The sequence below is a fragment of the Oxyura jamaicensis genome, chromosome 4 (genome assembly GCF_011077185.1).
Source record: "Oxyura jamaicensis isolate SHBP4307 breed ruddy duck chromosome 4, BPBGC_Ojam_1.0, whole genome shotgun sequence".
NCBI classification, from domain to species: domain Eukaryota; kingdom Metazoa; phylum Chordata; class Aves; order Anseriformes; family Anatidae; genus Oxyura; species Oxyura jamaicensis.
Window position 1 is genome coordinate 85,251,053 of NC_048896.1, and position 15,183 is coordinate 85,266,235.

General features: G+C 39.3%; 1 protein-coding gene across 16 annotated transcripts in view; it reads right to left on the reverse strand.

Moving 5' to 3' along the window:
* Positions 1-15,183, reverse strand: part of ABLIM2 (actin binding LIM protein family member 2) — a 141,397-nt gene that overhangs the window by 52,395 nt on the left and 73,819 nt on the right. For all 16 annotated transcript variants that reach the window (XM_035324450.1, XM_035324448.1, XM_035324444.1 and 13 more), the window contains 2 exons: positions 4,986-5,073; positions 1,555-1,613 (listed from right to left, as the gene is read on the reverse strand). In XM_035324450.1, coding sequence (XP_035180341.1) covers positions 1,555-1,613; positions 4,986-5,073 — 147 coding nt within the window. The remainder of the gene's footprint in view (positions 1-1,554; positions 1,614-4,985; positions 5,074-15,183) is intronic.

Below are 15,183 nucleotides of genomic sequence, written 5' to 3' on the forward strand. Positions count from 1 at the left end.
AAAGAAAGAAAGAAAGAAAGAAAGAAAGAAAGAAAGAAAGAAAGAAAGAAAAAAGAAAGGAAAACCTCAAAGAAAAGGAAAAATGACTAGGCTTGGAAAAATTCTTTGAGTTTCATTCTGTTTTTTATTTGTACTTAGGCAAGACTCCCACTGACTTTCAGATACAGATATCTTCCTCTACCAGGGAAGGGGCAGACTCCCACCACTCAGGAGAGATGTGTCACGAATGACATGTGTGAGCCTCTACACAATATATTACAAAAGCATACTTTCTTTTCCTTGGTGGGGAAGAGACAGCCAGTATGAACCCAGTACAACAGTATCCACTGTCTGTCTTTGAAGGAGACAAAAAAAGGACTGCTATACTTTCAGTAAAGTACAGTGGGTTTCAGTCCTGCAATTTCAGTTACTCAGAATAAAATCCTTACGAAGCCTGGTAACAGAAGCTGCATAATTGTACTAGACTGAATCAGCAGCACTTATTAAACTGAAATATTTTGACAAAACATTTTTTTTTTTTTTTTTTTTTTTAATACTGAAACACCACTTACTTGGTATTCAGGGCCTGCCACAGAATACCAGATCAATCACTTCCCTAACACATGGGTACAAAAACTACAGCCAAGATCTTTCAGGGTAAGGCCCCCAAAAATTTTTTTCAAAACTGTAATTTAGTCAAAGTTGAACTTGCTAACACGCCAGATTTGTAAACACTCTTTTTATAGCTGCTGCTTCCTGTTCTGACTTGTCCCATGTGACTTGTGGCCAAGCCTTCATGAATCAAAGCACGGCTTTTTTGAACAGGATACCAAGGATACCACTTGGAGCATCAGAGAAAAGCAGAACTGAAAAGCTCCATAGTTGGCCTCTGCATTAAATGAGATAGCTGCATCTCAGTCCCACCACTTCAGAGAGATCATCTCCCCAGCTACAGATTAATTCTTCATTTTCTAAGGGCAGCTTATTCATCTGCTAACCTTGTAATTATTAAAGTTGCCAGAACAACCCGCTCTTCCCTTTGCACACAGACAGATGTACAAATCTTCCAACTTAAGGAGGTACTTCAAGCCAGAGACTGAATTAAGTTGTGTCTGGCTTGCCAACTTTTTACAAACAATAAAAAAGAAATTTCAAGAAGAATTGGAACTTTTTTTTTTTTTTGGTAAAAACAAATTAAGTGAAACTCCTCTGATCTTTTAAATGCAGAGCCACATAAAAAAAAGAAAAGGTCATGCACTGATTATATCATAATCAGACAGAAGTTAAAAATTAACTTTATTTCTTCATATTTTCATTTTTTTTTTTCCTATTCAGCTTATATATATAACTCTTGGGTCAGGATTCTCCTTTAATCGCTAGTAACAGCAGAATATAAAACACTACTTTAACCAACTAGATTTCTGTCATTAAAGTTTAAAATTCCAGTAGTGAAAAAATTCCAAATCTATACCAAGAAAAAAAAAAAAAGAGGGAAAAGAGGGATAGAGAATAAATGAATAAATGTAAAAGGTGTAAAAATAAGTGTATAAAAGTATAAAAATAAGGTATTTTTACCTTGTTTTTTTCTTCAGCTTTGGCAGCCTGTCTACAAACTGGATGCCAGATGGATGTACCTGGAGAGTAAGTTTAAAGTTTTGCTCAATTCAGTTACCAAATAAAAGGCTTTTATAAAATACAGCATGCTAACTGATTTGACTGCCATCACAATTTTGTAGGTAGTTTCAAAGCTAAAAATGACAACAACTCAGTACCAGTAAAGGACAACAACTCAGTACCAGTAAAACTGGCCACATACATTTTAAAGACTAGGTTCAATTCAGAAATTTAGATGGACTTCAATATGTGAAATTAACATCATCATAACCTGTGTCCTAAGAGGCATTATATGGGATCTCTGGAACTCCTCCAGCCTGACCTCCTGTTCACAGCAGGTCACATTTCTGAAGGCAGCTCTGGGCTGTGCACAGTTGGGTTCTGACCATCTCCAAGGATGGAGATCCACAGCACTCCTGGACAACATTTTCCACTCGTGTGGTAATTTTGTATTTCCTTACACGTATTCAGAATTTCCTGTTCTCTATTCTTGTAATATGTTGGCCCAGGCCTTATTAAGGAAGATATAGTGATGGTATGGAATGTCATTGTGGCATTTAAAACTAGCTGAAAATCCAGTCTTTTTTTTTTTTTTTTCCTAAATTCTTCATTGTACTGGCCTTGCGCTACATGTTTGTGTCATAAAAGTTAAATATTAAATTATTGCTTTAATTTAAGAGAACATCCTTCCTCAATAAACAGAAAATACACAGATGAACCAATTCTATACTGCATATATGTGTTGAATAGAGGACTACAAACTCCAGAGATATAAGTCAACAGAAGTGTGAAAAAGAAACTTAATGGTTTTGAATTTGTCAGAAAGAAAAAAAAATCTTTTAAGAGTTCAACATAACATTCAGTACTCATTGTATTCAATGTTCAGAGGAGTGGAAAGTGTGTACCTATGTAAAATAAAGAATTGCATGCAAATTTTAATAGCAAAAAGGAATTTTTATATTTATGCCAGGCTGACATAGGACAAGACACAAGCTAAAGCATTTCTCCACACAGATAAATAATCAGTGCACTTCAAGTCCTTTCTGAGTAACTAGGAAGTTGAGAATTTCTGTTATAAATGTTTAGTGTTTAGACTGGGTGGAGAGCACCGAGAGGATTTATAGGAAATGCTTTGTTTTCACAGCAGTTTGATAGTTTTCCAGCAGATAGTTTGATAGCTGTTTCACCAGTAGATTTTGGAAACAAGATAGAAACAGAAAGTCTATTTCCCAGAACACAGATGGAGATCATCAGAATTCAATTCACAAGAATAATCCAGATGAACCCAGACTCAAGCAGTAAAAGATTATCTGCAAGTCCAGACTGGATAAATTAAGTTTAATAAGTTACTGAAGTTTTCTAATGACTGAACCACTAAGAAATGGTTTTATAACACCTTCAAATTCAAAGCTAATTTATGTTCCAAATATGAATGGGTCTGAGCTCTCTCACTGAAAGAGTTTGTCTCAAATGCCACATAATTTGATGTTAATCTTCCAAGTGGTTCTAAATAGTAATTAGATCAACTTCTTTGAATGACTTACTCCTGTCTGTGGTCACATGAAATAGGCTAGGAAACTTTTCATATAGAAGAAAAAGTAATTTCACCCACAAGTAATCAGCTGGAGGTCTACTGAAGACTCAATTTCTGCTAAGGAACATGAAACACCTAAAGGGAACTTTACATGAGTATATTAAGAGGATGAAGAACATGTTATAAACCCCTAGGATTTTTTTTAAATATCTAAGTCTTCAGGTCAGATGGTTCAAATAACTAATCACAGATCTTTCACAAAGTTAACACTTAACAAAGTTAAGTTTTTCATTAAAGTTTCTAATGGAAATTCCTCTTTACATGAAGTAAAAAAGTATATAGTAACATGTTGGTAGGAATGTTTCATGTATCAGGAAATAAAGTGAATAAGATGGGTCCAAGTTAGTAGGACCAGAGCATAGTTTTTTAGCTAGTGAACTGAAAATCTGGACAGAAATTAATATCCATCCTTACAACAAACTAAACTTAAAAAGATTCACTGAAAGGCAATTTCAGATAGTTTGAAATCTAGAAACAAATCTGCAGTTTAGGATCTTTTTTTTAAGTATTGATTTCCCTGGGGATTTTAGCATTGCTAAGCTACTTTGCAATTGGAAGAACCACAGCATTTTCTGCCCCTGAGAGAGAATGCATGAGCACAGACAAAGATCATTATGTCCTTTAATGAGCTAGTTCTTGTAAACCAAAGTGACAATAAAATTGTCATTTTGAATAACTTACTAAATTATAATTAGATCTTACTGAGACCACTGTTTTGTTTTAAATAAAGTCAAACTTTGCCAACTTAAAGAATGATTTCTAAGTACACTTCTAGAAAACTGGGCAATTGCATAAGTTGTGATACAGACCTGGGCAAGCATGTGGTTTTGGGATAATACACCAACCTTGCAATTCCCACATCCTACTGAGTTTCTCTTCTCTATTTTGTTTTGAAAACATAGGCCCTGTCAAAACGTAGGCAAAAGCCTTCATTTTCTCTGGTGGCTGACCCTATATTTAACTGTGTATACAGCTTTTCTCTTTGATCAATTTAGTACAGCTAAAATTTGCTACATCTGAAACACAGATTTTAGCTTATATCAATGTTAAATATTTTTATTATTATTATCATTATTGAATAAATTACAGACCAAGTCTTTGCTATTACCACTGAAATTCCCTGACAAGAAACACTGAATTTCTTCTGTGCAAGTTCATGGCTGTCTCCGGTACAGGCACTGTCTGGTATAGGCTTCAGATCTATGGCATCATCATCATCACGACTCTCTGAGGGTAACTAGGCCTGACTAAGAATTCAGGTAAAGTTCTACAGACTTTCTTCTTGTATGTAAGTGAACAGTGGGTACAGAATTGGTGTTACATCTGCAATGGTAGCTTTAGGAAACCTACTGTCCTGCATGTGTGTTAACTTTCATGTGGAAGTCCTATCACTGCAGAAATCACATTTTCTAGTAAATGGACATTTTCATAATCTTCACTGTCAAGCACTTCCATCTGCATGAAAAAACAAAAACAAAAACAAACAAACAAACAAAACAACCTGCTACCACTCATTCTTTCTGTGATTCCCACTTGCTCTGTGATTTAAATCAAGAGAGAAGTAATAGTGAATAAGAATAAATAAGTTTTGTTGCTGTTGTTTTTTTTTGCCTTTCCTTAGCCTATATACTGCATTCTGCCCTTTGTTTGGTAGTTATGAAGTAAGAATATGCACAATACAGCTCAGCCATGTGAGCAGGTATGGACAAGAGGGCGTGTTGTCTGGTGTAACTGTTCTTTTTGTTGTTGTTGTTGTTGTTGTTGTTTGTTTGTTTCTTTGCTTGTTTGTTTGCTTTACCTTGAAGATACATTTCTTCTCCTTCTGCAAACATCTGACTGCACCTGAAACATCGTGCGCAAGTTGGGTGATAATGTTTCTCTCCTGCCTGTTTGGGAAAAAATGTACAGTTGAGTAAGTATGCTGACCAGTTTTGCAGCTTCATTATGAGAAGGTGGTTTTTCTTCATCATCTAGAATATGTTTAATTACAGTAAATTAGTTAAAGAAGTTAATTAGTTCAACAAAATTCTAGAGCCACAATGCTTATTTTTGATTTTTGATTATAGACACTTTATAAAATGAAATTGTTTTCCCTACACACGCACACACACAAAAAAAAGTTAACATGCATTAGTTAAGTTTGTGAATTTATGAAACAGAAAAAAATCAATATCAAGAACACGTTTTCCTGTAAATAATCATACTGTGCACCAAATGCAAGGTAGCTTAGGACTTAACTGCACAAGGCAGGTAGGAGGTCATAACCTTAAGCATGGATCTGCGATTCATTGTATGTTCCTCATAACCCCCCTATACATAAACTCTTAATGCTTATCAAGAACCATCTTGTGCAAGGAATGTTTGTATCTGCTTTGAAAGTGAAGTGTCTTGCAGGTAACAGATACTGAAGTTCATCCATGAGGGATGTGTGTGGCTGGGCAATAGCACTGTGAGTTCAGAGCTTACACGTCCAGGTATTGTGTAGTAACTTCCTCACATAGATAAGCCAGGAGCATTGCCAAGTAATCCTTGTAATTTAATACCACTGTTTTCATTTATTGCAATGAGAACAGAAATTTGCTCAGAAAAGGTTAGTAGGTCATCAATTTTCATAAGTTTCAATTTCCAATTATCTTATAACCCCATTAATTTCAACAGTTTCACCACTCACTTCAGTGCGTTTTTCAAGAGGAGACATCGGGGAAAAAAAAAAAAAAAAAGGAACAAAAAGGAACAGTAACAAGAGATTTATCCAGTATACTTTTTGGTAGCTTGGAAACTTTTTGGCCAAAAAAATCATGGTAGCTTTGTTAACTTTTTGGCCAAAATTCAGTTCTGTGGTCAACTGTGGGCAAAATTTGTTAGCTCTGCTTCCTGTTCGCAAGGACAGCAGCAACACAAGGCAATGACCCAGTGACAAAAATAGCATCAAGGGAGTTGTGCTCTACTGAGTAAACAAAGTGGGCAAGTGACATCCCTTGCTCCCCCATCTCCCCAAACGTACCCCCCGCACCATCTTTCAGAAGACAGAAAACAGAAATGTTAAAACAATGAAGCATGAATCATTCTCCCTGCACTGCCGTGTGTACACATACACATAACAATAGAATGGCTTAGGTTGGAAGAGACCTCTGAAGGTCAACTGGTCTAGCTCCCGTGCTCAAGCATGGTCACCTAGAGTAGGTTGCTCAGGCCTGTGTCCAGGTAGCTTTTGAATATCTCCAAACAGGGAGATTCCACAAACTCTATGGGCACCTCAAGCCAGTACTCGGTCACCTGCACAGTAAAGAAATACTTTCTGATGTTTAGAGGGAACCTCTTGTGCTCCTGTTTGTGCCCACTGCCTCTTGTCCTAGCACCAGGCACCACTGAAAATGGCCTCACTTTGTCCCCAATACACCCTCCTTTCAGGTATACAACCCTCTATGCATAGTTCTCACCCACAACTCGTGGTCTGTACATATAACAGATCCATATTAGGTTCAACAACCCAAAGCCAGCTCTTGTATATGCTCCCAGCAGCCCTTGCTCTTCAAAACCCCTTTGGAACCAAAAGCCATATCTTGTCATCTTCTCCCTCCTCTTTGACCCTGCATTATTCTGCATGCAACAGAATGGCTCATGGTTTTGGGTTTGAGGTCAATGTGGCTTCCATTATGAAAAACAAACAAACAAACAAAAAAACAAGCAAACAAACAAACACAGGAGACCAAGTAATTCTAAAGCTGAGGACTCCAACAGAAGAGTTCTCCTTGATTTAAAAATATGAAAATTTAGGCTATGTTGAATGTTTCATAGCCTGTTAACCTGGAGAAGGTTGAAAGGGCTACTAACATTCTGTGTATGTTTAACAAATTACTATCAAGTATTGTCCCACCATCTTCACCATGTAAATATGCTCTCAAAGCACTGAACCTTCTGTTAAATTTTACACTATTACCACAGGGATGGCTTGTCAATCTTTTTCATTGAATGAATGTCAAAGCCTCCAGAGGTTTTTATGCTGAAGAACATATGCTGGGTCTGGGGGCTAATTTGCTATTTGCAATTTGAAATATGGGAGCATTATTTAGGTTAAAAAATCTAATTTCTACTTCACAGAACCACCGAATCATAGAATGGTTTGAGTTGGAAGGGTTCTTAAAGATCATCTAGTTCCAGGCCTCCTGCCATGAGCAGGAACACCTTCCACTAGATCAACTTGCTCAAACTTAACCAATGTAAACTTCATGCACACCTGAAAACTTGTTCCTATTTTTTAAAGCATCAAGAAGGAAGAGCAACGCATCACATCAGAACCGCCATTTTGAAAACAGCTTTGTTCTAATTCACTTTTCTTTTTTATGGTACCACTTTTGCAAACCACTTAGTGATCTCTGCAATGTAAGGAATGGAAGTTGATCACTATTTACTGTGTCAACACCTTAAGTTATCATGCCATTAAGTATCAGTATTGGGTTTAAACCTCAGAGATTTAAAATTGCTTGCATGAATGCTGATGTTTAACCACAGAAAGGTATTTAACTATCACCAGATGAACTTAAATTTATAATATCAAGCTGGAAAGAAATACAATTTCCCCTGGAAGATTCATATCGCACAAGCATTGCAAATGCAATGTATAGCCTCAATACCTCAATTGCTTTGGCACAGCTGATATAATTCCCAGACTAACACTACCTAAGGGAGTTCAATTACTACTTTGTTAAACTGTCAGAATACATTCTCATATAACTTGGATGCATCACAGAATAAAATACATTTTCCTAAATATAACTAGATAACGAAATACATCATTTTAATTCACTCTGTATAGAAAGTAATACTGACTAGATGTAGAATGTCAGAGACCTCATTTTATGAAAAATACAACAGAAAAATAAGGGAAGAAAGGTGCAGTGATCCATTTGCTGATGCTCATATCTGAATAATTCCAGTTGACTTTGTATCATTACATATGAATTAAAATAGGACATATTCAAACTTTTCATATAACTTTTAGTGCTGATACTGTTTTTTGCTTCTCCCTTTATTAAATTTAGTATACCCCTCTTCTAACCAAAGCACAAAACACAGGACATGCAAGACTCCTTATCATTAAGTGTTTAAAACATCACACCATCTTTCTAAATGAGAGGTGATAACTAAATCTGAGGTTACAAACTTCATGCAGGAATTAAATAATAATATTCTGTAATAGGTTTATACAATTAGACTCACTAGATACCATGAATTGCATTTAGACCATGGGACCTGGGTGTGTTGGGTCTGAATGCAAACCATGACCTCATTTGGGTGCCTGCCAAAGAGGCTTTAATTGGTGTCCCTCTTCAGGCTATTTCAGATGCTTCATCTCATAGATGAGCAATTGATTCTAGCAGAACTCAGAAATTTTATAAGCTTAGGGCAGTAACTGTTTTGTTTTCAATTTAGTTGTAATGATGGCCTTATTTTTTATTTTCTTGGTTATATTGATGTGAGGGAGTTTAATGCAGCTAAAATAATCATATAGCTTCTTCTTTGCACAGCTTGAAAGATCAGTTTGACAGACTGTTGCCTCAGTGTTGCTTGTTTAATATCTACACAGGGAGCACAGATGAAGCAACAACGATCTCCAAGAGATCTCTTATTGTTCAAGTGGTAGATTATCATAGAATCATAGAATATCCCCAGTTGGAAGGGACCTCCAAGAATCACTGTGCCCATCTCCTGGCTCTGCACACAAATATCAGCCCATATATCTGAGAGGACTGTCCAAATGCTTCTTGAACTCCAGAAGACTTGGTGCCATGACCACTGCCTTGGGGAGCCTGTCCCAGTGCCTGACCACCCTCCTGGTGAAGAAACTTTCCTTAACACCCAGCCTGACCCTCCCCTGTCCCAGCTCCATGCCGTTCCCTCGGGTCCTGTCGCTGTCCCCAGAGAGCAGAGCTCAGCGCCTGCCCCTCCGCTCCCCTCGTGAGGGAGCTGCAGGCCGCCATGAGACCTCCCCTCAGCCTGCTCTGCTCTGGGCTAAACAAACCAAGGGACATAGTCACTCCTCATACATCTTCCCCTCTAGACCCTTCCCCATCTTTGTAGCCCTCCTTTGGACGTTCTCTAATAGGTTTATGTCCTTCTTATGCTGTGGTGCCCCAAACTGCACACAGTACTCGAGGTGAGGCCACACCAGTGCAGAGCAGGACAATCCTGTCCCTCAACCAGCTGGCAGTGCTGGGCTTGATGCACCCAGGGGCATACTGCTAGGGCACTGCCAGGGCATACTGCCAGGGCATATTGCTAATTTATGTTCAACTTGCCATCAACCAGAGCTCCCAGACCAGCGGGACTGCTCTCCATCCTCTCATCCCCCAGTCTGTACATATATCTAGGGTTGCACCTTCCCAGGTGTAGAATCCAGCCCTTGCTCTTGTTAAACTTCATGTGGCTGGTGACTGCCCAGATCTCTAATTTGTCAAGATCTCTCTGCAGAGCTTCTCTACCCTTGAGCTCCTCCCAATTTAGTATGGTCCACAACTTACTTGGTATGCATTTGAGTCCTGTGTCTAATCATTTATAAAAGAGAACTGTCCCTAAAATGTAGCCCTGGAGAACCCCACTAATGATTGGCTGCTAGCCTGATGTAACCCTATTTACTGTAACAATTTAACCATTTGAGTCCCTTCTCAGTATCCTACATTTGCTTCAGGACTGCACCCGGTCTTTGTGCCCAGGCATTCAGATATGAAGAAAGTATTATTATGAAGATCAATTTAAAGATTAATTTGCAACTGAGACTTCCTCAAACCTGAATAACAAAGCATGTCCTGAGCAACACAGTACACTACCAAAAATTTAATTTCCTTTCAGGTGACTACACCAGCTTTCCACAAGCACTGAGTCAAAGTCTTGGTGTGCAATTTAAAGATGGAATCAAAACAGTGCTTAAACTCTGAGGAGAAAAAAAAAAAAAAAAAAAAAAAAAAAAAGTGTTATGAATTACTTTATTCTTCTTAGGTACGAGGGAATGCATCCTATGGTAATTCTCTTCTGTGTGGCAGGCACAGTTTTCTGGATGGCATTAACATAATAATTGTTCTCACACTGGATAAAGATGACCGACCACTATCCACACTCTCCACTCAAAGCATGAGGGACACTGCAGTTACTGTCTGTCCCACAGCATATCAACAAGCAAACCCAAGTTTCACTAGGAACAGTAGTAGAAGTCGTCTCTGGAAGAAAAAAAAGTGTATACAACTGTGTTTACTTATTTTCCATACCTTTAGGGACTCAACTAGATAAAAAATGAATTTTATGTGATAAGTGTGAATCACGTAATTTAAAGCACAATTTGAAGACAATAAGGGGAGTAATCCTACAGTCTGTAGGGAACCAATAACAGCATGAACATCATGCCTGGGAAACATATGATATAATTTGTACCAGGAAGAACAACCTAAACTACTAAAAGTTGGGTTCTAAATTAGCTGTCATCACTCAGGGAAAAGATATTACATTATCATAGACAGCTCAGTGAAAACTTCTGCAATGGCTGCAATAACTGATGAAGTGGTAAAATATATAAAATATATATGTATGTACAGTAATTGAAACTATCACAATGACATTGCTATTCTGGACTCTCATGCCATTGTTGGAAGTGTGACAGATGTCATTTTTTTACTGCAGGTAATGAGCAATAGCTGCTTGTGGATTGACACTCGAGGGACTAAACCAGAGTGGCCTAGAGCTCAAAGCATGAACTAAGTCCCAGAAAGAAGGCTCAAGATTTCTGATGACTCTCTCACAAGTGAAGCATAAGTACAATAGCATCTAACTGCATTACTGACTTAGTAAAGTTGTCTGTAAAGGAAAAACAGAAAGCAGACAAATTCTTTTAACGTGTTAAGTAATTAAACTTGTAACTACTTGGGTGCTGTCCTTATAATGATTTTTTCAGTAAAATTCCTCCTCTAAAACAACAACAACAATAAAATCTATCTCATTATCACAATGCACAATAGTAACTGAGCTCTTTTACTACTGGGAGTAATGATATGGAAATATAAATGGAAAAAAATAATAATAATGTTAGACTGCAGCAGTCTCATCTACTGAGACAGGTCTGAATCCTATCATCCTCATACTCTAAAATCTTCAGATGAGGTCCTGACTGCACCCTATTCTGGACAAAGATAATGGAAATCAGCCTGCAAAACACTGAACCTGCTGTTATGCTGACTCATGTTGCAGGTATATGAACCAGACACAAAGTCACCTAAAGACTCATATAAAGGATTCTTCATTACAGTCTTTTTTCCATGGTACAAATCTACTACAGAGTTGGGTCATCACCAAAAAGCCACCTGTTCAAGCAAAGGGAAACAGAATAAAGCACAAAAATACCAACAACAAAAAAAACACCTTTGCATCAGGTAGCTTCTCACCCTGAGAAGTATGAAGGCTTTTATTAAACACATATGACTTGACACCTGCTATCTGCTTAATTGGAAGGGAGTTTATTTAGGTAATGTAGTGATGGACAGAAATTAAAAATTTCATTTAGAAAATATTTTTTTTCTCTTTTCCATACTTTGTCTCCAATTTCCTTAATATTTTCCATTAACACAGACTACATTAAAGGTTGCTGAGACTTCTGCAGTTACACTTTGTAATTCAGCTAATAGCAGAAACATCATTCAGTTTAAAGTCTGGAAGCTCAACACAGAATAATTGTATAATTCAGGCTGGAAAGATCCTCTAATCAAACCTCCGGCTCAAAGCAGTGTTGATGCTCAATTCAGACTATTCTGCTCAAGAGTTTGTCCAGTCAGGTTTTGAATACCTTTGAGGATGGATGCTGTACAGCCAGTAGCAGTGGCAGCCTGCTTCAATGCTAAGTTATCCTTACAATTATTTTTTTTTCTTGTTATCTAGTGAGAACTTCCCCTCTTTCCATTTACAATATTTGTCTCCTGTTCTCCCACCATGAACGTCAGTAAGGAGCTTTTCTTCACATGCTTGAGGACCTCCATCATAGGTATGGGAATGCTTGAGGTCAAGCATACCCTCAAGTCATCTCTTTTCTCCAGGCTGAATAAACCAGCTCCCTAAGCCTCAACTCACGGGAGGTGTGCTCCAGACTCACAGATACCATGGTGGCCCTTCACAGAATCACAGAATCACAGAATAGTCTAGGTTGGAAGAGACCTCCAAGATCACCGAGTCCAACCTCTGACCTAACGCTAACAAGTCCTCCACTAAACCATATCCCTAAGCTCTACATCTAAACGTCTTTCAAAGACCTCCAGGGATGGTGACTCAACCACTTCCCTGGGCAGCCTATTCCAGTGACTAACAACCCGTTCAGTAAAGAAGTTCTTCCTAAGATCCAACCTAAAACTCCCCTGGCGCAACTTTAACCCATTCCCCCTCGTCCTGTCACCAGGCACGTGGGAGAATAGACCAACCCCCACCTTGCTACAGCCTCCTTTCAGGTAGAGTGCAATAAGGTCGCCCCTGAGCCTCCTCTTCTCCAGGCTAAACAGTCCCAGCTCCCTCAGCCACCCCTCGTAAGACTTGTTCTCCAGACCCTTCACCAGCTTCGTAGCCCTTCTCTGGACTCGCTCAAGCACCTCCATGTCCTTCTTGTAGCGAGGGGCCCAAAACTGAACGCAGTACTTGAGGTGCGGCCTCACCAGAGCCGAGTACAGGGGGACAATCACTTCCCTCAACCTGCTGGCCACGCTGTTTCTTACGCAAGCCAGGATGCTGTTGGCCTTCTTGGCCACCTGAGCACACTGCTGGCTTTCTAACCACACATCTCCCGGCCTGTAGCTCTGTTTGGGGTTGTTGTGCCCCAGGTGCAGGACCCGGCACTTGGCCTCGTTGAACTTCATACCGTTGGCCTTGGCCCATCAGTCCAGCCTATCCAGGTCCTCCTGCAGAGCCTTCCTACCCTCGAGCAGATCGACACACGCACCTAACTTGGTGTCATCTGCAAACTTGCTGAGGGTGCACTCGATCCCCTCATCCAGATCATTGATGAAGATGTTAAAGAGGACTGGCCCCAGTACCGAGCCCTGGGGGACTCCACTAGTGACCGGCCTCCAACTAGATTTGACTCCATTCACCACAACTCTCTGGGCCCGGCCATCCAGCCAGCTCTTAACCCAACAAAGTGTGCGCCAGTCCAAGCCAAGAGCAGCCAGTTTCCTGAGGAGAATGCTGTGGGGAACGGTGTCAAATGCCTTACTGAAATCAAGGTAGACCACATCCACAGCCTTTCCCTCATCCACTAAGCGTGTCACCTTGTCATAGAAGGAGATCAGGTTCGTCAAGCAGGACCTGCCCTTCATAAACCCATGCTGACTAGGCCTGATCGCCTGCTTGCCCTGCAACTGCCGCATGATGACTCCCAAGATAACCTGCTCCATGAGCTTCCCTGGCACTGATGTTAAACTAACAGCCCTATAGTTCCCTGGGTCTACCCTCCGGCCCTTCTTGTAGATGGGCATCACATTTGCTAGCCGCCAGTCAAGTGGGACCTCCCCCGATAGCGAGGACTGCCGGTAAATGATGAAAAGCGGCTTGGCCAGCTCCTCCGCCAGTTCCCTCAGTACCCTTGGGTGGATCCCATCCGGCCCCATCGACTTGCGTACATCCAAATGCTGTAGCAGGTTGCCAACCAGTTCCTCATGGATTGTGGGGGCGACATTCTGCTCCCCATCCCCTTCCTCGAGCTCAGGGTACTGGGCGTCCAGAGAACAACTGGTTTTGCTGTTAAAGACTGAGGCAAAGAACTCGTTTACTTCACTGAACTCATTTAATCTATTCAGTGTCTTTTTGTATGGGAGGGCACAAAACTGAATGCAGATGTGGTCTAGCAAATGCTGAATAAAAGGGAGTATCTTCAGTCTACTGGGGGTGCTCCAGTTGATACTGAATCTTCATTGCTGTCAGGGCACACTGCTGTCAGGTTTAGCTGATGGTCCACCAGGACCCCAGATATATTATTTGCATTTCCAAGCACAGAGAAATTAATACAAGACAAAAGAATAAATCAAGATGTGCTTCATTGTACATCACACTGAATTAGAACATAAAATCAAGATACAGCTCTTGGATAAATGAAGCCACTACTGTTTTCAGCTTATCTCCATGGACGCATATTCAGTAGAACTGGGGAGAAAAGCAACATCTTAACACTCAATAAAGGAAAATCGTTATCTATCATTTTAAGTTCAGCATTAAGGAATATCTACCTTCAATGAGAATTTTTACAGAGCATGCAAATTAAAAAGCTAAACTCCTTTAATTGATATTTAATTCATCTTGTTTATACTTCCTTGTTCATTCCTAAAATGACTGTTTTTACTGGGGAATTAAACTGTTATGTGAATGATTTTTTTTTATTATTTTTTTTTCTTTCCTGAGGTGGTAGAAACGTACAGGAAACTGATAATGAAATATAGGTATAAAAAGGAACTCCAGATTTTTATCTTTATGAAATTCAATTCAGTTTTTAAATGAGATATTAAATGAGATACAGCTTTTTAATGTTAATGAACCCAACCAGCCATTGCATTGATTTATAAAGGCAAATTTGTAATTTCTGTACGTAAATGCAGTTCCCTGACTTTAGCTGTGCTGAATTTCTAGTTCCTGCTCCCAGAAATATACTAGTTATTATTTAATTACTGCCCAACGTAACAGCACAGAACTAGCCCAGAAAATATTGCTACCTATGTATTCTACCTACCAGGATGAAATCAGAACCTTTTTGGTGCATAGCACCATGCCATCAAGTGTTGTTCAGCCGCCACACCCTAATAACTCTGCCATTGCATGTGATCATAGCGGCACAGTATGTGGACTATACTGTCTGTATACACTGGAGTCTATGAGGTATTTTCAAATAAGTGTGATGATGTTCAGAAAATCAGATAACCACTGCTGCTCGCAGTATATTACTGTGTTCGGTTGCCAGCTTTAGGAGTAACTAGATAACATCT